At 41.6% G+C, this 24,894-nt stretch overlaps 1 protein-coding gene across 4 annotated transcripts; it reads right to left on the bottom strand.

Moving 5' to 3' along the window:
• Window positions 1–372: 372 nt before the first annotated feature.
• On the bottom strand, window positions 373–23,355 carry tbx15 (T-box transcription factor 15). 4 transcript variants are annotated; one of them, XM_014174062.3, is made up of 8 exons: window positions 22,857–23,355; window positions 15,457–15,664; window positions 12,422–12,523; window positions 7,758–7,941; window positions 5,893–6,060; window positions 5,516–5,580; window positions 3,896–4,017; window positions 373–2,441 (listed from the first exon to the last, which is right to left on the bottom strand). In XM_014174062.3, exons 1-8 carry the CDS (start codon window positions 23,056–23,058, stop codon window positions 1,615–1,617), a joined length of 1,878 nt encoding a protein of 625 aa, XP_014029537.2. In that variant the 5' UTR covers window positions 23,059–23,355; the 3' UTR covers window positions 373–1,614. The 4 variants fall into 4 exon arrangements, with proteins under 4 accessions (XP_014029537.2, XP_014029539.2, XP_014029538.2 ...); XM_014174064.3 differs by having other exon boundaries at window positions 3,896–3,993; XM_014174063.3 differs by having other exon boundaries at window positions 7,770–7,941.
• Window positions 23,356–24,894: the final 1,539 nt, after the last annotated feature.

The raw sequence follows: 24,894 nt of genomic DNA, 5'->3' as shown, positions 1-24,894 counted from the left end.
CAGATGTGTTTACAGGACCTTGGGATAATAAATAAGACCATTCTTGGATACTTTTTCTAAAATACATGATATGCTGGTATATCTTTCTCCATCTTTACTGTTCCATACTTGCATAGTTAGTGTATTGCAGATTTCTGATGATAAAGCCACAGTCAGTAAGATTTCCTGTTATTTAAACTAATTAAATAAACTCCATGGATGTTGAATAATATGATACCATATGGTAGAATATCATTGTAATTGCTAGTAAGTGATATTTGAATAAGAAAATGTCAGAGGATGCATTTGCTCTATTCTTTGTGTTTTTGTTAGTGGTCCACTCTGATGGTACGCGCATCTTATAGTGACGGCTGTAAATGAATCAAAACCATGTAAATGAATTAAAATGTTTATTGAACTTTACTGTGCATGGCACCTGTATTTACATTTTTTTTTAATGCCTTTCTAAAGAATATTTTTGATATTTCCCTTTTTTCCACACATTTGTCTTCATGATAGATTGGCCAATATAATAGCATTATTGCTTGGCACTTAAATACGCTTATCTACAACACACCAAAACATACTTTAATTACTCTGTTCTCCTATTGTATATTTAAAACATTTCACACAACAATTTTAAAGCTTATGGTTTTTACTTGCATTCACCATCTTATATCTGCTTTTTAAAAGGTAATCCACTCAAAATTGTGAAGCCATTCCAGTCTGTGAGGAAAGGAATTGATAAGATTGTGGTGATTTCACTTTATGTTCAGTGTCCCCTTGAACAGAGCCTCTCATCCAGCATGTCCACTGAGAGATGCAGGGCCAACAACTGGGCCCCTGTCGGACACACATAGTTCCTCCGTAACCCTGACCTGTAGGTCTTTGACTTCATCCCTCCAGTATGTGCTGTATTATATTATGTTCACCCTTTGTGCCTCATCCATCATCCTCCCTTCATCACCTCTGAGTGGCCAGAGGGAAAACCATGTTGATCAGGCAGTGTTAATCTCCACAACCCTTTCAGTTCTCTCCCAATGTTGCCACAACGCTATAGAATAATGTTGCATAACTGTCCTGTTACAACTAGAGATGTGGAAGTGGAGGTGAAGTTTCTGGATCTCACGAAGCCCCTGTCACATCATGTCCGGGGCTGGATATAATCCATAGCAACAAGGCTGAGTTACTGTAGAGGCTGTCATTACTATTGCACCATAACAAATTCATGGGTTCACTCCTGAGAATCCCTGCACAGTAAGAGTATATGGGCTCCTCTCCTTCACGGATCCCTCTGTGTGTCCCCAATAGTGGGGTTAGTGTTCTGAACAGTTACTGAGAGAGTCAGGTATACGGTTTCACTTCGCCTTTTTAACACTATTGTGGCAATTAAATAACAGTTTCACTCCGTTGAATAAAGCCTGTTGGGGTGAAATTCAAAACAACAAGCATCTTGAGATGAAAAGTCATTTTTTGAAAGGTTCACTTTGTACGCTACCTCAGTATTACAAACGCTAAATGTAAAATGACTCAACATCAATAGCACATCTGAGATAACAGATTTATAGTAGAAGAAACATAACTTGTTGAAATAACAGGACAGCAAAAATTGGGTCAGAAGTGAGATCCTAGTTTTTACACGATGTGCATAGACATTTGAGAGGAGGAGCCATACTGACGGCCATCACAGGAGCCAGCCCCCTGCTGGCCAGTGGAGGGATTGCCGATCATGTGCATGCTGTCCATGCCACCGTTGGACAGGTACTGGCGTTCGGCAAATGCCCCGGCAGGGGAAGAGGAACACAGGAGGCCGCCCTGGGGCTTCTCGGGGCTGGCAGCCAGACGAGGGGAGGTGGGGAAGTTGTATCCATACAGGTTGTAGGGGTTGTGGAGTGAGAAGGCGTTGTAGGAACCCTGTTGCACATGGTGGTGGCCCCCGCTGAACATGTGGGCGGATGAGGGGGAGGAGCCAGAGGAGGAAGAGCCAGAAACGGAGCTAGAGCCCGCGTGCATCACATACTGCAGCTGGGAGGCCGGGAACGAGGTCAGCTGACCTCCATAGGCATCCATCTTTCCGCCAGTGCTTCCACTGCTGCCACCGGACAGAGAGCCATGGCCACCCCCCTGCATTCCCGCAGCAATCAGGGAGGAAGTCCTCTGGGGTAGGAAGGATTCAGACTGCTGGGTGGAGGCCACAGTGCCCCCTGCTGCCTGGAGGCGTCCGTAGGAGCTGTCGGCCAGTCCCCCGTAGCCCTGTAGGGCCGCCATGTTGCTGCGGGCGCAGGCCGGGTACTCAGACAACCCCATACTGCACAACTGGCTCTCCCTGCAGCCCACGTTGAAAGTGTTGGGAGCCAGGTGGAAGGTAGGCGGTGAGCAGGAGGGGGACAGGAGGTGGGCTGCACCAGAAGGGGAGGGGGTCCCTGTGCTGGAGGTGGTGGGAGAGGTGCCCGTGCTTCCTCCTAAAAAACACACAGAGACACACACACAACGCAAAGACAGTGAGACAGAACCAGCGCTACGGAGTGAAACAACAACACAAACACTGGCCAACAATCACACTCTGAGAATATCTCTCATTTCATCCTTTCGCCGCCAGAATGTCTCCTTCCAGCAACTGCTGCCGTTTGATCTTAACCGGTCAAATAAGAGAGTGCTGTTTAAGACTGTCGCATAAGCATCTTAATTCACATGTATTAAAGAATTCGATATTACACTTACTTGTAAATTGCAGCTGACTTCACCACCTCGACTTGCTCAACATCTGATTTTAAGGACTAATTGCATGACCGCATTACTTCTTTTAAAGAGTACTATTTATGGGATCTTAAACCCTCATAAATAACAGTTATTGTTTCTGAGCATAAATGTGGCTTCAGTTTGGTACATTACATGTCGGGTCAACAAAGCTCCGAGCTTGCCCCTTTTCTCACAGAATCATGCATTCATAATGTAGACATGTATGACCGTAAAAATAAAAAACTCATCTTGGCACAGGTTAACATGCAATAAGTCAAGCTTTTGGAATTGACCGATAGCTGTGGGATATCACTCACATATTTTTTTATTAATGAGAATTTGGGCCGCATTCACTAAAATTCCATTTGAAACCAGCTAAAGAAAAAAAAGAACACTGCATAACTAACTAATTCAGGATTCTCTCTTGGCCAGAGTTCTGATTCTGATTGCGCCATATGCCTTTGATAATACCGCTGTGCTGTTCTGTTCAGCTCAGTTCTACAAGTTTCTGTTGGTAAGGCGAGGAAGATCTCACAGTGATGTCATGTTTTCCTTTCTGGTCGGCAGGGGTTAGAGCAGCGTTAGTGTTGCTGAGGGGAACGGTTGATTACCCCGCTGGAAGGCCGTCTGGTGGAGCTGGGGGGGTGTGGGGGTTGGGGGGGTGCTCAGTCCTTACGGAGCGCCCAAAGTTCATCAGAGGCGCGAGGACTTTAATTAACGTCTAATCGGTTTGGAGGAGTTTGTGATAACAAACAGATGTCGACACAGACAAAATACTGAGTGGTGTAACGTCATCATGACCTCGGAGGAAGGAGCGCTGAACAAATTGGCTTTAAGCATCGGGGGCCTGTGATACAAGCCATGAGTAGAGACACTGGGCTGTGCTCGGTGGGGAGAGACGCATGCGACTTTCACTGATACCGCTCACGTCACAAAGCCATCCAAAAGCCACAGGGTTCATTGAATTATTTTATTGTCAAAGTCCTGCAGAATGTGAAAAGTTCAGTACATTCCAAGTCAGACGGACATGCCAAAAGTGATGACCAGTGATGACCAGACTGATGAAGGACATAGATAATCGATGCGTTGTGAGGTAAGGGAAAGGAAAAGGTATGCAGTGACAGTGAGAGAGTGTAGATGGGAGATTAGGACATAGTTTAGATACAGTTTTACCCACCTTGCTGTTTCTGCATGTTGGTGAAGTCCTCAAACGTGAGTGTCCTCACAGGCGGTCTCCAGAATGCATAGGTCTCCATGATCGCCTCCAGACCAGTCCTGTGTGAGAGAGAGAACGAGAGACTGAAACAGTGGAAGAAAAAAAAAGAGGGTCAGTGCGAGGGATGGGTTGGGTACATAAAACATAACAAGGGCGGGGCAAGAGAAAGAGGAAGGAAGAGTTGTGACGGGAAAACAGATAGTCAAAAGAACAAGAGAGGCACATAGAGAAAGGAGGGAGTGTAAGTATGAGTGAGAGAGGTTGGAAAGAGAGAGGCAGAGAAGGAGAAGTGGAGTCAGACGGAGGAAACTGGAGCCATTAAAAGGAGCAGGTTTTTACTGTGATCATAAATCTGGGTGACATTTCATCTTGAACACGGTTCTCCTTCCTGCGTGATTTACTCCTGTGTGCCCTGCTGGGCCCTATCCCAGGGAAACGAGGGCCTGTCCCAACCATGTTATTTTAGGGCCAGTAACTCCCGGGCCATTCCAGCTCGTTAGTGCACTACGCTAATCACACTGGCCCTGGCCATCAGTGCGCTCATTCATAGTGCTCAGGATCAAAACCCAACAAATAAGCTATGCCCTGTTTTACCTCATAAAGTAATGTGTCACCAGCCAAAATCCAATAGACGACATAATCATAATTTAATGCCTGAGACGGATCTGTATTAACATATAAATACATAGAGAACCAACTCAGTAGTTAATTGTACAATTTAGCTTGTGTAATATGTCCCTGTTTTTATTGATTTCAGATCGCTATAATGTTGCATTACTCTGCACAGTTCAACAGTGATGAGGTAAATTACTACCATGAGCAGAGTTAGGATATGTGTAAAGATAAATACACTTTCTGTCTATCAATATCTTATTCCTGCATAATCTTTTAATCTGTAGTTTTCTGCAATGAAATTCTAATGCTAGTTCATAAATCCGGCACTCTATTGTTTGAAAAATGAAAAAAGATGTCTCAAATATCTGTGCCGAAAATGCGCTCCAGATGGGAGGGGAGCTTTCATGTGCTGAGGGTCTGGTTCAGTGTTTCCCCTGTTACATATGATCAGACGGACGGACGGACGGACGGACGGACGGACGGACGGACGGACGGACGGACGGACGGACGGACGGACGGACGGACGGACGGACGGACGGACGGACGGACGGACAGACAGACAGACAGACAGACAGACAGACAGACAGACAGACAGACAGACAGACAGACAGACAGACAGACAGACAGACAGACAGACAGACAGACAGACAGACAGACAGACAGACAGAGAGAGAGAGAGAGAGAGAGACACACAGAGAGAGAGGCACACAGAGAAAAGGAGGGAAAGAGAGAGAGAGCCCTACCCAAAACATGTGGTTCTATCTCAGATGTAATGGGGTTTTCTTGGCAGGGGAGAGAGTGACTGATTTTATATGGAGCAGCATATGGGATTAGGAGGTATCTCCAGGGGATTATTTCCATATTAAAGGCCACGTTGGAGAAAATGAAAGATTTGCACCACACAGCATGGCGAACGCTGAATCATGTTGTATTACACAGACCTCGGGTTACTAGAGAAATATATACCTGTTTCTGCCTGAATCCCGAAATCCTTTAGCAAATGGGTTGCGGTCAATCTTTAGTCTTGTTATCTGCAGGAAAGAAAAACATTACAATCAAAACACATGACATAGCGATGACCGATGCACATGTTGGAGAGGGAAAAACATAATGTCTTTTTTTTATCGAAGAGGGACCGAATGAATGCATGAATGAAGAAAGAATTTAATGAAAATCTGAATTTGAGTTAATAATATTAATAATTGATCATTTTCCATTCATGAACTGAATTGATGTTCACTTCCAGAAATGAAAATGAATTGATCCTAAGCCTGGTGTAGATAGAGCCATTGAGTGGCAACATACCATCGTAGCAACAAAGAGAAAGGTGTCTGGTCTCAGACCTGTTGGTTCTGGTAGGCGGTGACAGTGGTGAAGACAGTCTCAGGGAAGCTGAAGGTCTTCACTCCCTCTCCACTGGGAACAGGCTTGGTGGGGGACAGGTCACTGCTGAAGTCCTTCCTGATCACATGGACACGAGGCTGGTACTTATGCATGGAGTGGAGGATGATCTGAAACCATAGAGAGATCGTAATGGTTACATCCTCTCTGTGTGTGTGTGTGTGTGTGTGTGTGTGTGTGTGTGTGTGTGTGTGTGTGTGTGTGTGTGTGTGTGTGTGTGTGTGTGTGTGTGTGTGTGTGTGTGTGTGTGTGTGTACGTGTACGTGTGCGTGTACGTGTGCGTGTGCGTGTACGTGTGCGTGTGCGTGTATGTGTACGTGTGTGGTGTGTGTGTGTGTGTGTGTGTGTGTGTGTGTGTGTGTGTGTGTGTGTGTGTGTGTGTGTGTGTGTGTGTGGTGTGTGTGTGTGTGTGTGTGTGTGTGTGTGTAAGTGTCTAAGCAAGTCTGAATTCATATCAGAGCTATATAATTAAGATGAACATGAGTCCACACTTCTAATGAGAGAGGTGGTGAGGTAAATATTTAACACCAGAGAGCAGAGCCGAGGAGTCAGGTTACGACGGCCCAGCCTTCCCTCCGGCTCTCTGTCTGCTCTTGATTACAGCCCGAGTGAGAAAGCCTCCTTGGAGCCGCAGACAACTAAGGGGGTCATTTCAAACAGAGATTGGGGAAACAGTACTGAATGACAGTGACAGTAAATGTAATATTCTAGCCAGGGCCCCCCCATCACCTTCCCCTTGCCCCCCTGCTCGGCTCACGGGACCCCGCAGTTATGACCAAGGGTTCTGAGTCCTGCCTGGGCCTGAGTCAGGTCAACCCTGCCCCCGTCACACGTATACACACTGAGCTCACAACAACACAGAGCAGCCAAGGGTCTTATCTGACAGATCTCTTGTCAAAACAATACATGTAGTAATGTCACTGACAGCCTTCTGTACCAATGCAGTGAGTTCAGCGACATATTTATATCTAATTTATGAATCACAAGCAAATGCCAATCAGCTTGGAAAATCAGCAGCACATGAAACAGATGATTAATAACCAATAGCCACCGCTGTTGATGGAGAGGTTTGATAGTAGACGGAGGAAGAAGAGAAGAGAGATGGGTCAGATACCAGCCTATCTGCGGTGAGGTTTACCACACAGGAAGTTACTAAGTTAATTTCCTCTCGCCTCGAGGCCTCCAGGAGAACAAAGGCCTTATAACGAGGCTGTGGGAGAGGAAAAAGGGGACTTGCCTGACTACCCTCAAAATACTGCTGCATCTGTTATTACATTTGTCAGAAGAACGGAGCTGCGATAGAATCAGCTGTCTGGGTGGAAAACAGGCCCACATGAGGACCAGGGTGTGCCAGCCCACCAGCGCCCCACTGGCATCCCTAAATCAGGACCTCAATGGAGAAATGGATATGCACTGGCTTCTGACTGTTTCAACAACTTGGTAATCAAACCAATCTGGCCTGTAACAGCACTGAGTTCATGTCATGAGGAGATCCATCATGTGCCATAACTACATCATGACCAATCGACTGTTTCAGTATCCGTCGATGAAGGCCGAAGTAGCAAAAACAGTCTCTCTTCTTCTCTAAGAATAGTCTCATCTATACATGGGTGGGGTGAAATAAATTCCCCTGTTATAATGTGAAGCACTTTGAGAAATACAGTAACAGTACAATTACTAATACATCTTTATATTAGTGTAGAAGTGTAACAGTGTTCAAGTGTACAGGTGTAACAGTGTACAGCTGTAACAGTGAACAGGTGTAGGAGGGAGGCAAGAGTTGGTATGTCAAGTTAAGCCGGCTCACCGGCTCACTCACATGGCCCTGGTCGTCCAGCTCATTGTTAGTGAGTTTGAGTTTGTCGAAGCTGACCACCTGCCTCATCCAGGTGTCTCCAGAGGCCAGGGAGTCTGGGTGGATGTAGACCCGCGGGGGCACGGGGGAGTCCGCGTTCCCCGCCACCATCCACTTGGAGCTGTGGTACACATACCTGGACGACACACACACACAGTGACAGACGTATCAGCACCAAACCACATTTCACATTTCATTTTCTGTTTTTTTCAACAGGTTTTGCATGTTATTAGGAAGCATTGAAGTCTTGTATACCATGTGTCATGTGTTTCAGATGCAGGGCTTGTTCACAATAGAGACATCAAATATCCCCACACACTACATATGCTTTTAATGACATATTGCCAATTAAGCTTAGTCATAACATTTTATGTTGTATTGTAAGTTACGGTACAATTTGGCTGCCCCGCCCACCATAGAGCATTCCCCTCACTGACTGGCTGACTGACTGTAGCACGAGGGGGATTCCAGCCCACTGTAGCCCCAGGCACAGCTGTTTGCCTTTAGTTCTGGCCATGTGCACAGTTGAAAGTGCTTACATGCAACGTCTCTGCCAAAGTCATCATTCAGCGGTAAAACATGGACAAAACTCTAATTTGGCCTCTTTGTTATTACACAACCCTCTCGTCTCTCTCTCTCTCATACGCACACACACAGCCTTGACCCCCTGTACACACCTACAAACACTCTCTCCACACACACACACACACACACACACACACACACACACACACACACACAGACCCGACCCCAGACCAAACACACACACAGAATGCCAGGCGTTTGTGTAATTTCCTGTTTGGAGTGCTGTTTAGGGTTAAGCTCGGTGTAGCAGGGAAAGTGTTAAGGAAGAGAGAAACCTTAGCCCCAAACAGGACTGGAAATTTGATTAGTCCCCTTTCATCTTCCATAAATCTGCCATCTGGCTCCAGCACAATCAATAAAGATCTGACTTTATGTGACACCCTTTGGACAGATGGGGGGGGGGGGGGGGGGGGGGGGGGGTATGCACGCCCCCTCATCCAACACCACACTTCCTATACACACACACAGACCACCGACACAACATATGTATGCATGCAACTCATCAAACAGATAAATACTTTTATGGACACACAGAAATTCAGACTGACACACACTTGCCAAACCCAGACTGGAAATTGGGTTACCTTACTGACAGAGTAAATATTACATTACCCTACAGGGTTGAGTTCATCAAGTCAAGTCTTCGTATGTAAACATGTGTTTTCGTGTGTGTGTGTGTGTGTGTGTGTGTGTGTGTGTGTGTGTGTGTGTGTGTGTGTGTGTGTGTGTGTGTGTGTGTGTGTGTGGTGTGTGTGTGTGTGTGTGTGTGTGTGTGTGTGCGTGTGTGTATGTTCACATATAGCGGACAAAGTCAATTTTAAGAGCTTGACATTGCTGGTCTGTGTGCGAAATGTGATTCAAACTTAAAACTTACCAACTGTCCACATAAAGGACACTTAATATATAGAGATTTAACGAACCCAGAATAAACAACAAGTTCCTAAAGAGAGGCAGAGAGCCTAAGTAAAGCAAGTAACGACTGTATTTCCAGACCCCAACTCTATGAGAACTATGAGACATTCCAGTGACAACTCGGAGCTCAGTTTACAAAGCCCTGTGGTAAAGTCCCGAGCCAGGATGAAAATCCTATTTAATTTTACAAGATCTTTTGGCTTCTAAAAATCTTCCATGATATTTTGGTTCTCTAGACCGTTCACACTAAGGCAAATGCTTCAGTCAGTGAGAGAGCCAGGGTTCTACTGTGCTTCAATGAAACAATTTAAATAAACAACTTGTGAAAAGAATACATAATGTTTAACTAGTGAAAATGCATTGTTAAAGTGGTTCTTCAGTGTTCCGTTCAAGACAGCCAAGTTCTGTTTATCAAATAAAACTTAAACATAGTAAAAATGTCTGTAACAATAATAACATTAATGCATGTTATTGATATATAAACTGAAGATGTACTCTGTGTTCAATTTGAGATAAAATAAAACAAAGGCATGGTAACCCATCTGTAGCGCTGTTATAACGTTATTGCAACTATGACACTGCCGTTTTGTCTGTCGCTCTGACACTGCGTCCTGAGATGGCTGAGATAACTTACATACATAAAACTAGTATTCCACCATGGTCAAATAGGTTTACAGTAAAAATATGCTTTGCCGTTTACACAGTGAATAAAGCTACCAATTTGATGGTCACACTCGAACCATAAACACATCATGATAAATACTTTTCATTCTCCTCTGGTGTCCTTCTCTGGAGCGCCAGACATTGTGTTCTATGCCAGAAATTCATTCAGATACTTTGACTGGAGATGTCCATCATTAAAACCTATCCCCAAGATGGACATACAGTAAAGACCATTGTTTCAGGTTCCATTCAGATGTATGTGTATATCTGCATTTCTTATCACTATGTGAAATTATCTGTGCATGTTTGGGTTTTTTTCAACTATTCTCCATCTTAAAATACACAACAACAATTTATCAATAGTAGGTTATTTCATCCAAGATGGGGGCAGAGACTAGTTTGGTTTGACTGAATAAGAACATCAATCTCAGACATGAAGAGTGTCATGTTCCAATAATGTGTTGTATTTTGTACAGTGCCTTCAGAAAGTATTCACACACCGTGACTTTTTCCAAATGTTGTTGTGTTACAGCCTGAATTTAAAATGGATAACATTGAGACGTATTGTAACTGGCCTATGTAACCGGTGTGAAATGGCTAGCTAGTTAGCGGGGTGCGCGCTAATAGCGTTTCAATCGGTGACATCACTCGCTCTGAGACCTTGAAGTTGTTGTTCCCCTTGCTCTGCAAGGGCCGCGGCTTTTGTGGCACGATGGGTAACGATGCTTTGTGGGGGACTGTTGTTAATGTGTGCAGAGGGTCCCTGGTTTGAGACCAGGTAGGGGCGAGTAGAGGGACGGAAGCAAAACTGTTACACCTACACACAATACCCCATAACGTAAAAGTGGAATACTGTTTGAGGAATTTTTACAAATGAATAAAAAATAAAAAACTGAAATGTCTTGAGTCAATACATGCTCAACCCATTTGTTATGGCAAGTCTAGATAAGTTCAGTAGTAAAAATGTGCTTAACAAGTCACATATTAAGTTGCATGGACTCACTCTGTGTGCAGTAATAGTGTTAAACATGATTTTTGAATGACTACCTCATCTCTGTACCCCACATATACAATTATCTGTAAGGTTCCTCAGTCAAGCAGTGAATTTCAAACAGATTCAACCACAAAGACCAGGGAGGTTTTGCAACGCCTCGCAAAGAAGGGCACCTGTTCGTCGATGGGTAAAATAAAAAAAAGCAGACATTGAATATCCCTTTGAGCATGGTGAAGTTATTAATTACACTTTGGATGGTATATCAATACACTCAGTCACCACAAAGATACAGGCGTCCTTCCTAACTCAGTTGCCGGAGAGGAAGGAAACTGCTCCGGGATTTCACCATGAGGCCAATGGTGACTTTAAAACAGTTACAGAGTTTAATGGCTGTGATAGGAGAAAACTGAGGATGGATCAACAACCTTGAGGTTACGCCACAATACTAACCTAATTGACAGAGTGAAAAGAAGGAAGCATGTACAGAATAAAATATTCCAAAACATGCAACCTGTTTACAACAAGGCACTAAAGTACAGTAATAATGTAAAAAATTTGGCAAAGCAATTCAATTTTTGTCCTGAGTACAAAGTGTTATGTTTTGGGAAAATACAATACAATCCATTACTGAGTACCACTCTCCATATTTCCAAGCATACTGGTGGCTGTATCATGTTATGGGTATGCTTGTAATCATTAAGGATGGGGAGTTTTTCAAGATAAAAAATAAATGGAATGGCGCTAAGCACAGGAAAAGTCCTAGAGGAAGACCTGATTCAGTCTGCTTTCCACCAGACACTGGGAGATGAATTCACTTTTCAGCAGGACAATAACCTAAAACACAAGGCCAAATCTACACTGGAATTGCTTACCAAGAAGACAGCGAACAAGAAGACTGAGTGGCCAAGTTAAAGGTTTTACTTAAATCTTCTTGAAAATCTATGGCAAGACCTGAAAATGCTTGTCTAGAAATTATAAACAACCAATTCCACAGAGCTTGAAGAATTTTGAAAAGAATTATGGGCAAATGTTGTACAATCCAGGTGTGGAAAGCTCTTAGAGACTTACCCAGAAAGACTCACAGCTGTAATCACTGCCAAAGGTGCTTCCACAAAGTATTGACTCGGGGGTGTGAATAGTTAAGTAAATTAGATATTTCTGTATTTAATTTTCAGTAAATGAGTTACAATTTCTAAAAACATGTTTTCACATTGTCATTGTAGGGTATTGTGTGTAGATGGGTGTGACTTTTCTTTTTCTTTAATCCATTTTGAATTCAGGCTGTAAAACAACTAAAAGTCAATGTGTATTAATACTTTCTGAAAACACTGTATGTGTACATCACTGTGGATACATCATTATACACACCCATCTGAATGGGGAAGTTAGGAAATTAGTTGGGAAGTTAAGAAATGTTTGGAAGCGCTAAGTGTGAGCATACCTTAAGAAGATAGGAGCATACCTGTATCTCTTATTGTCCACAGGAACAATGTCCATGGCTATGTAATACTGCTGATGGGGGTCAAGACCCACAATCTTCACTCTCATTGCAGGGAACATCCGCCTAAGAGAGGACAGAGAGAGAGAGAGAGAGAGAGAGAGAGAGAGAGAGAGAGAGAGAGAGAGAGAGAGAGAGAGAGAGAGAGAGAGAGAGAGAGAGAGAGAGAGAGAGAGGGAGTGTGTGATATTAGCAAACTAGCTTGCAAAGTTTAATATTGGATTATGAGTATGAGCATTAAAAAAGGGAAAAGGAACTCTCCGCCATGCAGACATTAAGTATAATTAATGCAGACGTTAAGTATAATGTCACTTGAAATACATTCTAGTGCACCACTGGGCAAATCACAGAAAATTCACAACACCCAAGAGAGAGACAAGGTTTGAAGTTTGACCAATGTCTTGCCAGTCATATGAGGTCATTTTTTACCCCTCATCCCATCATAACAGGGCCTAGATGCACAACTTTATGATAATTCATTAAAATGTCTATCAAAGTTCCATGTCTTCATTAAATAAATATTATTCTGATTAAAGAAAGTAGGTCATTTCATCTTCAAAGAAGATTGAAACTGTCTTAATGCACGCGCTGGCAACAAACTCACTCTTCCTTGACAATGTGTACCCAATCATGAGAAGTCTTTTTTAGTTATTCGACGCAAATCAAACCAGGAAAATAAGTTTAGAACGCAAACAGACGCCATATTAAAAGTAGGACTGCATACACAGAGACATTTTCAAGTGAATTCCTCGTTTTACACTTCAAAAGCTGCATTTTTATTTCATTTAAACGTCATACATATTTTCCCTCATAATGAGAAAAGAGGGCTGTTTTCTTACTTCCTTCCTCCTCTGAATTTATAGGCGTATTATTAGCAGAGCCATGAAATACACGCAGCCAGTCCTGTAAACTCTAGGCCTACTGCATTGAAACAGGGACTGATTCTATTTATGGGGCGATTAACAACGTAAATCTGATTCATGAATATCATGAAAACAACGTTGATCATATATTGTTTAGGTAAATCTGATTTACGGGTTAGCTGTCAAGTTAGCGTACATGTATTATTAACATAAGAGCAAACCGGAAAATACAACTTTACAACTTCACAGTACAACTTTAGAATATTATGCCATTTGATATTGGCCTAGGCCTACCAAAAGAAAATTCAACACGCAAACAACGTGGTCCTTGACATTTCTCCATAAAAACATGTAGACGAATTGGTCAGCTTCAAATAAATTAAGTTCGACAAAAATAATCCGTGGATATCTAGTTTAACGAAATGGAAAGCATTTTCAAATGAGAAGAGAAATATGCGCATCCCTATTTTAGGCCATAGAACATTCCGCTCTGCCCTCGCTCTCTTCTGATGCATGTTACATAGTCAGAGGAATTATCATATGTTTATTAATAAATGTGATTAATATCATAATATTTTCTGTTGTTAAAATTAATATCTTACTATCTTCTGTTGTTAAAAGTAGTAGGTCTAAATTAGCCTATACTAGCCTAGACTAGATGGGGACAAATCTAAAGCTTTGATGCTGATGTTTTTACTGGGCCTCTATTTCTCCTTAATTGACATTAAATGGTAGCCTAAAACATAAGTAATATTTCTGATCCATAAAAAAAATGAAATATATATATATGTATTTAAATGTGTTGAAGTCTCTGAACTCAAAACAGGGTGTTGAAATGGCCTTAAAGGGGTAGTTCACTATTTTAGAACTTGATGTTAGATGGTTCCTCACCCTGAAAATAGGAGAAACTGTAATCCATGGTTGAGTTATCTTTAAACCACTACAAACTTCAGCTAACTTTAGCCACCACAAGCTAACAATCAATGGAAGTCATGGGGGCATGTGAGCATGTTTTTTTTATGGCCAAATCACCTTTAAGAAACATCAAACCAAACATGGAGTTGAGTTGAATTGATTTCAGGTGATTTGGACATTTAAAAAAAATTAAAATACTCAGATTCCTCCATCACTTCCATTGATTGGTGGCTTGTGATGGCTAAGGTTAGCTGAAGTTTGTAGTGGTAGTTTAAAGAAAACTGAACTGTAAATTCAAGTGGCCTTTGAAACTAAAGTCAGTTAGGCCTAGGTTAGATAAACCTCTTCACCTTCTATCTGCAAATTCCCTAATTTTGAAATAAACACATGTAAATAGGTTAATGTGTTACAAACTATAGGCCTACAGAAGAACTTGCTTTCCCAATGTTTTTCATTTGTTTCATGGAGGGAATAGTAATACCCTAGACCGCTTTATTTTTAGGCTAACTTTGTGAATAAGTGGACTTCATACATTTCCTTGACGGCAAAAAAAATAAATCAAGCAATTAAGTTCCTTTCTCATATTGCTTGATCGTAAAATTCAAAATGGACGGGAAATACATGGCCCTCCCTGTGAGAGCGCGCAGGGGAAAGGTCTTCCTGAGAACAGTGTAGGTTTAGTTATATGCTCGGTTTAGGTTGTAATTGCTACCCAAAAGGGCAAGAAAACCGAAAACATGTTTCAAAGAGATTAATTAGAAACAGTTCCTTTCTTCGCCGGCTATTCTCTGACATCAGCCATGGAATACCCTCACACTTCATGTATGGCCTGTGATGGGAGCGGCTCTCGCACGTCCGGAGCCCTTTCCCCCATGTGCAACACATTAGCACCCCTGAAAAACAGGGGTAATTCCCATAGAGGACGGGCATCTTTTGCGCAAAACTAGGCTCGGTGTGCGTGTGTCTGTGTGCGTGTGCGTGCGTGTGTGCGTGTGTGGAAAATGTAGCAATTATAATCAATTTTGCACAGAACTTCATAAACAATTTTGCCTCATCAGAGGCAATGCACCTAGTCGTAAAACCTATAGAAAGCTAGGCCATATGCCTAGTCTATCCTATAGTAGGCCAACACAGAGCATATGTTCAGCGCAGCCTATTCCTAGAAGGAAATATAATATCAGATGACTCCCTTAAATCATAAATATGCAGCAGTTGCTTTACCTCCCCGCTTTAGTGATGATCATCTCCGTGCCAATTTCATGGAAGCGCTTCCAGAGGTCTGCGCACTGCAGCTCCACCTGAATCTCCTCCATGGAGGCAGCGGGAGACGGCTCGCAGGCCGCCGGGGCCAGGTCCGCGGGGGAGCCGAAGGAGCACGACGTCCTCTCCGCCAAACCCTCGCTGTATGATCCGGGACTCGCCTCCGAATCTGTGGAGATTATCAAGATTATGAAAATGCAGCCACAGTAAAGCCGGGGCTTTAGGAAAATTGGCGTTGAGTATTGACCTGTTTTTTATGGTCTCTGGTATTGCCCGTTGAGGCCAAATCACCTGCAGCATGAACTCAGAGAAAGCACCAAAACTGAAGAAAATTGAAATATGACTAAAACTATTCAATTTACGTTTGAAATGTCATAAAGTATCCAGGGGTATACAAAAAAACACAAGGGTAAAGCATGCATCAAACGAAATGGGTATTTTTACATGAAAAAAAACGCCCACGAACAAAATAAAAAAAGCTGAAAAATGAACCCAACTGAAAGCCACGCCACAGTCAATGAGAGCATAAAAATATAAAGTATGACTAACAGACTCTTGCCCATATGAATTTAAGACGTATTATTCAAATAAACATACTCACGAACTACAAACTTTAATTCATATTACTATGTATATAGTCTTATGTCATATATTACTACGCCATATGAAAAGGATGCACAACAAAGTTATAACAAAGTTCTTATATTTTTTCCCATGAAATCTCTAAGAGGTAACACAATAACAACAATGAAAATGGCAAAAGAAGTGTAGCCTACATAAACAACATGAATTGACGAAATTTCCCAGATTAACTGTTCCAGAGTTCCTTAGTTTCCAAATAAAGTCATGGAATCCAAAAGGGTTCCAAAATGGCTCTTTGGCTGTCCCCATAGGATAACCCTGTTTTGTTTCCAGGTAGAGTTCTATACAGCCTACTGTAAAGTTATGCATTCTATTTCTTATTAATGTACTGTCTCCTTTGTTTGTGCCGATATCAAATCAAATCAAACCAAATTTTATTAGTCACATGCGCTGAATACAACAGTTGTAGGTAGACCTTACAGTGAAATGCTTACTTATGAGCCCCTAACCAACAATGCAGTTTAAAAAAATACGGATAAGAATAAGAGATAAATGTAACAAGTAATTAAAGAGCAGCAGTAAAATAACAGTAGTGAGACTATATACAGGGGGGTACCGATACAGAGTCAATGTGCGGGGGCACCGGTTAGTTGAGGTAGTATGTACATGTAGGTATAGTTATTAAAGTGACTATGCATAGATGACAACAGAGAGTAGCAGTGGTGTAAAGAGGGGGAGGGGGGGGGCAATGCAAATAGTCTGGGTAGTCATTTGACTAGATGTTCAGGAGTCTTATGGCTTGGGGGTAGAAGCTGTTTAGAAGCCTTTTGGACCTAGACTTGGCACTCTGGTACCGCTTTCCGTGCGGTAGCAGAGAGAACAGTCTATGATTGGGGTGGCTGGAGTCTTTGACAATTTTCAGGGCCTTCCTCTGGCAGGAAGCTTGTCCCCAGTGATGTATTGGGCCGTTCGTACTACCCTCTGTAGTGCCTTGCGGTCGGAGGCCGAGCAGTTGCCATACCAGGCAGTGATGCAACCAGTCAGGATGCTCTCGATGGTGCAGCTGTAGAACCTTTTGAGGATCTGAGGACCCATGCCAAATCTTTTCAGTCTCCTGAGGTGGAATAGGTTTTGTTGTGCCCTCTTCATGACTGTGTTGGTGTGCTTGGACCATGATAGTTTCTTGGTGATGTGGACACCAAGGAACTTGAAGCTCTCAACCTGCTCCATTGCAGCCCCGTCGATGAGAATGGGGGCATGCTTGGTCCTTTTTTTCCTGTAGTCCACAATCATCTCCTTTGTCTTGATCACGTTGAGGGAGAGGTTGTTGTCCTGGCACCACACGGCCAGGTCTCTGACCTCCTCCCCATAGGCGATGTCGTCGTTGTCTGTGGTCAGGCTGTCATCGGCAAATTTAATGATGGTGTTGGAGTCGTGCCTGGCCATGCAGTCATGAGTGAACAGGGAGTACAGTAGGGGACTGAGCACGCACCCCTGAGGGGCCCCTGTGTTGAGGACCAGTGTGGCGGATGTCTTGTTACCGTTCTGACGGGGGCGGCCCATCAGAAAGTCCAGGATCCAGTTGCAGAGGGAGGTGTTTAGTCCCAGGGATGTAATATTGTATTATTTATTGAGAGCCCTGACATGAGTAGGTTGCTTTGGAAGGACACACCAAGTAAGCAGAGTTATGCAGATGTAGGACTGCTAAAGACTGGAGTGTGGCCCAGGAGTAACCACCAAGTGATCACCAGTCCCAAAACAAAAGACAAGAGCATTGAGTGGAGACATGAAGACACTGCAGGAAGGACAGATACACCACAGAGACAGAGAGAAAGGGATGAGAGAGAGAGAGAGAGAGAGAGAGAGAGAGAGAGAGAGAGAGAGAGTGAGAGAGAGAGAGAGAGAGGGGGGGGGGTGAGAGAGTGATATGAGAGGGAGAGCGAGAGAGAGGAAGAAAGAGAGAGAGAGAGAGAGAGAGAGAGAGAGAGGTGCAGAGAAAAGGAGTGAGATATTTTTCATCATCCACTTGAGAGATCCTTTCAGCGTATTGGCGGTGATGATCCTCTCTCTCACACCATGTGTGAGCCGAAGAACAAGGCAGACAGAGTGGCTGTTGATTTGGCCCATACAGCCCCACAGCCATCAGCCACACAGCGGGAGAGGCCAGACCAGATATCTGTGCCTGCTCAGGGCAACCATGACAGCCTGGTTGCTGCTGTCATCTCAGGCCTTTGCTGTCATCAAGCTGCGCCGCGTGCATCTACCAGCCCTCAATGAGTCACCACGTTGTCCCTCATAAGTCACCAGACCAGTCCCTGTCCACCACATTTATCTCACTGTCCCCCTACTCACTGACAGCCTGCTCTGTCTCACCCACTATAACCAGTCAGTACAGCTGAGCAACACAAGTGAGAGAAACGACACACATCTATCCTACATTACACAGGATATTTCTGGGTAAAAATAAACATATCCTGTAAACCCTATAAACTAACTTGTGTTTATGCACAGAGAAATCAACTTGTGTTGAACCTCATTAGACGGAGAACAGTGATTTTCCCTGTACGTCTACCAAGTTTGAAAAAAGAACAATAATGGTGTCTTCGGTTTGTCACAACAAGACATCTAGATAGTTTGAATGTGAATTATAACACTTTTATAACAAAGAATATTATGGATTTTAGCTTCTTACTCTCACACACAAACTCATTTACTATGTAATGATCTAATTAGAAAAAAACATGTTACGAAACTAACAAATGTGTGTGTGACTATTGAATTGGAACAATGGACTATTCACAGAGTATGACTAATCTGGTCATTGGTGATCATTACACACTTGCCTTACAAGGTAAAGCCCTTCCTATGCAAACAGGTTTATGAATAGAAGATGCATTTAATACAGTTGTAACAGAGTGGGTAAGTAGCAATCTACCAACCATGAAATTGAAGGGTAACCCAATCCACAAGAAGCATAACCACCTGTTTCTGCCTGAATTAAATTCAGACCCATGTTAGGGAGACGCAATAAAATAAAGATTTAACCATTTTAATAGTGCACACATCTGTTGTCTTACATTTTGGCTTTTCTTCTCAGAGGCAGAATTTTTTTATTTGAGTCTCTAATGTAGAAAATGTTTCTGGGATAATCAGAACCAAGTGACAATTTATATATCATACATTATATAATAGGTTAACATATTTAAACCACAGAATTAAATGAAGTACGGACAGAATAATAACAAAATCACTAATATATGGTTTAAAATAGAGATTCAACAGTTCAGTGACAGTAGCCTATGTCTATCTCTTAAAATCCAGTGACACCCCATAGACTGTAAAAATAAAAAAACAAGTCTAAATTATTATCCATAATATAATTACCGATTCCCTGTGTGAGACATAGATGCAAAACAAATAATTTAGTAATAGGCCAGTAATAGGCCATCTTTAAGAGTGAGATTAAAGGCAATCTGCAATATGTTATATATATATGTATTTGTAAATCCACAATGAAAAGTACTCTGTCTTATTATTACAGGTTTTGTATGTTCTCTCTCGCACACACCTGACAGTGCGGATATTTATATTTCAGGCAAGTCATTTAATATTGATTATAGTCCTTGCTTTGGAGGGGAAATCCTGCAGACAGGCCTACATGTGCTTATCTGAAACTAAGGTCATGTTTGTCATACATGTTGGTTCTCTGGGAAAACACATTGCCATTAATTCAGTTCAAGCTATTGTGTGGCGTTCTCACAATTTTGATATATTCTTCTAAGACGTGTCTTTCAATAAGAATGTTATATGACCATGTCGGTTTGAAAGCTTCACATGGAGGCAAAATCATTAAGTAAAAAGCCTAAACCGCACAAACTGACCACAGAGACGAGCTGTTTTCAATGATGGCTGGTCTACGCGTCAACTGGAGGCTAGTCAAGGCTGGATACTCTCACACACTGCCTGCAACGCTGCCAGGAATCTGGCTCATAATGACTTGGAGCTCGCCGAGACAACGTGACTTTTCAATTAACGACGACTCTAACTGGACCAGCTCATGTGAAACCGTGGAGGATATATAACCTGTATTTGACTGACTGGCTCGCTGTCCAATTGTCAATGGTAGTACCGATACCCTGCATCTCAGCTGTGAACTAATTTAGTTCGGTTCTCCTCATTTGTGAGGCATCCACCAAATGCCCAACGCTTGGCGGCTGGCGCATTTCAGTCAGCAACCTCTGTGCGCGAGGGTCCAGTCATTTTGCTGAAGGCTTCTCGACCATGCAGCTTGACCAGGCCTCAACAATGAATTGTAAAATTATAAATAAATATGTAGATTATAAAGCCATGCACGTGACGCTAAATGAGTCTACAATGATTTTAATGAACCAAATAATATATATTTTATATATATATATATATATATATATATATATATATATATATATATATATATATATATATATATAGGCATATAGCCTATAATGCAAAACGTTTTAGACCTTTTTAGATCATTAATGCAGGACTACATATTTGAGAAAAAGCAGGAGGGGCTTCGCCTTTTGTCTATAGGCTACAAGACCTATTGTGAATACAGTTGTAATGGGGATTGTTGGTTTACGTGTCTGTTGAAATTCAATGTAGGCTATAATGAGCTGAGAGGATATATATATGAATGTGTATTAGGCCTACGATTCATATTTTAGGCCAGAGGCGGTTAGAATAGGCCAGGGTATGGAATATCTCCATCGTCATGTAGTTAATAAAGTAAGGATATTCAAACTCGAAGCCTCAAGATTGTGTCATTGTGTCTGCTTTTGACATCAGTCTCTCCGATAAGATCGATGCAGTGTTCTTCAATTCAAACCTGCTCCAAATCCCACAAAACGTAGAAAAGACGATACATTTGTGACATATAAAAGGTTTTCATACAGATTTTGCTGTCTTCGTTATTCATTTAGAAAATTCTAGCATTTAAAATGATAGATAGGCCTATCCTAACTTGAATAAGTGACTTGCGCACTGTAGGCCTAGGCCTGCAATAACTTCGACCTATTGAAAATCCTGATAGGCTAAGCTACTTACTTTGGCTTATTACAACATTTCCAACAAATAAAAAACGATAAAAGATTTTTTAAAGATTTTGATAGTTGCGATTTATGGATCTGAAATGTTTTGACAGTAATAAAAAGCCTGCGTGATTCATAGCAGGCCATTAACAGTTGCCTGGGCATTTCAATTTTGGGATTTAGGCATACAAAATTCATAATCATCAATTTTAATGAAATATACATTGATGTCCCAATTCTGTTTTAGGCTATTCTTTATACGCACCATTGCTCATATAGGTGAGTGCTACGTGGAGATTGAGGCCCGAGTCTCTACCCAATCGACGTTTTTCCTATAGCGAATACACTGCAAAAATACATATTATTAAAACGTTACAAAATAATATTAAGACTCAAGAATTGACTGAAAGCTGTGTTGATGGTTTCCTTCGACTTAAAGTAATCCACTGAACACATTTTGAGTAGGCCTATAGGTCAAACGCAGACGGGGGTTGCGTGTCCTTAATTTCATATAGCGAAATAGTTGATATTATTGGAAAAAGAAACCAATACAACATAATAATACAAATAGTTTAAACGTACGTTTTATTGGCCTATTGTTTCCCAAATATGAACAATTATGGCGTTAGGGTAGGTCTATATATGCTGCACGAAATTGGAATAGAAAATATAGTGCACACAGGCTAACCATGTGCAGACAACACACACACTCTCTTCACACACACATTGTCTTATATTATATTTGGACTCACACATTTTTTTTATATAAAAAAACCCAGATTTGGCCTTTGATGGCTTATTTCTACGATATCTTGTATGTGGCATTCTGCAAAAATGCATGATTTGCATTGAACCACAGACACTACACTAATTCGTGTAACCTTGCTGCTAATCTAGGCCTACCTCATCTCTGCAAAATATCTCTCTCAATTCAAGACCATCTTAATATGTAAATATGAATTACAATTGATCATGTCTCCACTGACGTCACCTGTATGGCCAATTGTATTATATCAACTGAGACCCTCTGGTCACACACTGGTTGAATCAACGTTGTTTCCACGTCATTTCAATGAAATGACATTGAACGAAAGTGTAATAGACGTTGAATTGACGTCTGTGCTCAGTGGGGAGGCACACGTGAAATAGATTTTACCCAGCTAGCCCTAATAGAGAGGGGACACTGGCTTCACATGCGACCTGTATGTTGTACTAATATGTAGTAATTTGTAAAACAATGGTAATACAACTTTTAAGGTAACCATTTACGATATGAATGAATATAGTAGTGCAATAAGAAAATGAACCGTGACCTTCCGCGAGAGGCTACTACGTTTTCTGCGTGCTTCTACTGACAGGACAATTAATTTGTTAAAGCAATGGTTCTTATACTAAATCAATACTTTGTGGTTAACTTCTTTGATAATTTACACAATGTTAATACACCACTATTAGGCCAACGGTATATAGTTATGTTAAACTACAAACATATATTATTTACGGGCAGTATTAGCCTACTAGGCTCCTATATTATTCCACATTAGTTATCTCAGGAAAAAGTATGAGGACTCGTTATCTTTGAGATAGTGATGAAATGATTGCCGTTTCTGTATTCCTCTTTTCCGTGAGATATAATCCGTAGTTTTGTGATGGAAGCATAACAATATTCAACAAACCCAAAATATGAAGTAATGGTGGTTACGCACTGACCGGGGTCGATATCTAGACAATGTGCAGGGTCGTCGCCGTCTCCTAATTGTCCGTTGGTGGCGAGGCTCTCCATAGACAACTCCAGCTCCTTTTCCTCCCAGCCCCGGAGCTTTCTCTTCTTGTTTGACCCGATCAGGGCTTCCACCGAAAAGGCGTGCGCTCTCGAGCTCAGAGCAGCGGCAGATCGCCTCCTGTCACTCATTTCTCCCAAGGCAAATCCACAAGAGGGAAAACAAAAACTCCGTCCAAGCAGTGAGCACAAGGAAAATGCGCACGTCAATGTTTACAACAGTGCAAAAAGTCGACAATGACGAAAGTAATCCAAAAACTATGACTATAAATGGTGTCTCAAACCTCTAACGATATGATATGCCATCTCTACGGCGCGTTTGATTGCTCGAAAGTAATGCTATCTATCGCTTTTGTCTCTCCGTCCTGCTTTTCTGCCTCTTCCTTTTTCTCTTTTTGTCCTTCTCCCCGCTCTCTGATTGATACTCACTTCTGGATAACTTTTTTTCCGAAGCGTTAAGTGCAACCCTCTCGCTCACTGTCAAACCTCGCGCGTCCAATGAGAAGCCTAGAAAGAGAGAGAGCCAAAATGTGTCAACCAATTGCAGATGAGAGAAAGAACAACTCCTGGAAGAGGAATCTGATACTGGACCCTCGTAACTGACCATCCAACACTAAATTAACATCGTCAGGGATTTATGGGAAAAAATAGTCCTACATTTATTTGATAAATATAATTCAAAACGTATCATAGCCTACTGCACGAGTAGGGCTTTATTTGATTTCAAATTTAGCAGATTTAATTAAGTTATGTTAGAGCTTCATGAACAGCTGAAAATCAGAGCGAGCTCAAAGACCATGACAGGTGGCCTGGTCAGAAGCAAGATTATTTGTTTGAGGGGAGAATATAGAAGATAATATGTATCTTTACCAAGTTATTGAAACGTTGTATCTATAGCTGTGCACTGTGTACTAGAAGACACTGAAAACAAGGCTTTGATTAGTTTTATTTGCCTCTATTCTTTTCATACTAAAGCGCGCATGTTGCTGGTAGAGTCAGGGCGCAAGTTGGAGGCCAAATGTTTAAAACTGTTTAGCAAAGACATCTAAATAGACTATCTAATGAATAACGTTTACACACTCAAAACATAAGGAAAAGTGGTTGGCTTATCATATCTTTCCAATTGGAGAAGATTTAACAAACATAATAGAAATGTTATTCTTGAGTTATTACATGTAAAAAATTTTTTTTTTATGGTAGACCTAATCATATTTTCTATTAGACTATAGCCTAGTCATTACATTACAGGATTTTTCAGAAAACCTGAGTGTGCCACTAGAAAAAAATGAGACGGGACAAACACGTATGAAATATGTCCTATATATGGTGGGTTAATGTTGAACGAAGCAAGTAATACCTTGTTATGTGGGCCAGCTATAAAGCATTTGAGCAAAAGTTTAGTATCAGAGGTAAAACTACAGTGCACAAAACATTCCATGAATAAACGTACTTATATATCACTTTTATAATTAGGAACGTTTTTAGTTTGAGACCCCTTGACTAATCAAACGAGGTTTCCTTGGGCCAAGAAACCCCATGCATAGAAAATAAAAAGTCGCTTGGTAAACAAGCATAACATTTATTTGATTATTATAATTCATGTAGGCTATGTATTGTTGTATGTTTCTGCCTACAGATTTGAGCATCCTCTAATTAAAAGCGATGAATAACAAATTCAATTAATTATAAAATAATTTTTCTAAAACTAATATCAAAATGTTAACAATAGTGTTGGAGTTGCGGTAAAATTATAATTTCATAGACCTACAAAATGACAACAATTAGTTTGAATATTAGTCTATAATTTGATGATGAAATGATCCAATAGTCTAAATGCTCCTTGCGTTCCTTGGGTTCTGGGTAAATGAACTGCCCATCAATCAGCAGCTGAGAATTACTCGTTAATAATACATTCATTCAGAGTAAATAATAACTAAAGGACAACAAGGTTGAAACATGTTCATTCAT

Source organism: Salmo salar, chromosome 25, assembly GCF_965601325.2.
Source record: "Salmo salar chromosome 25, fSalSal1, whole genome shotgun sequence".
NCBI lineage: Eukaryota > Metazoa > Chordata > Actinopteri > Salmoniformes > Salmonidae > Salmo > Salmo salar.
This window is presented reverse-complemented; position numbering and strand designations above follow the sequence as displayed.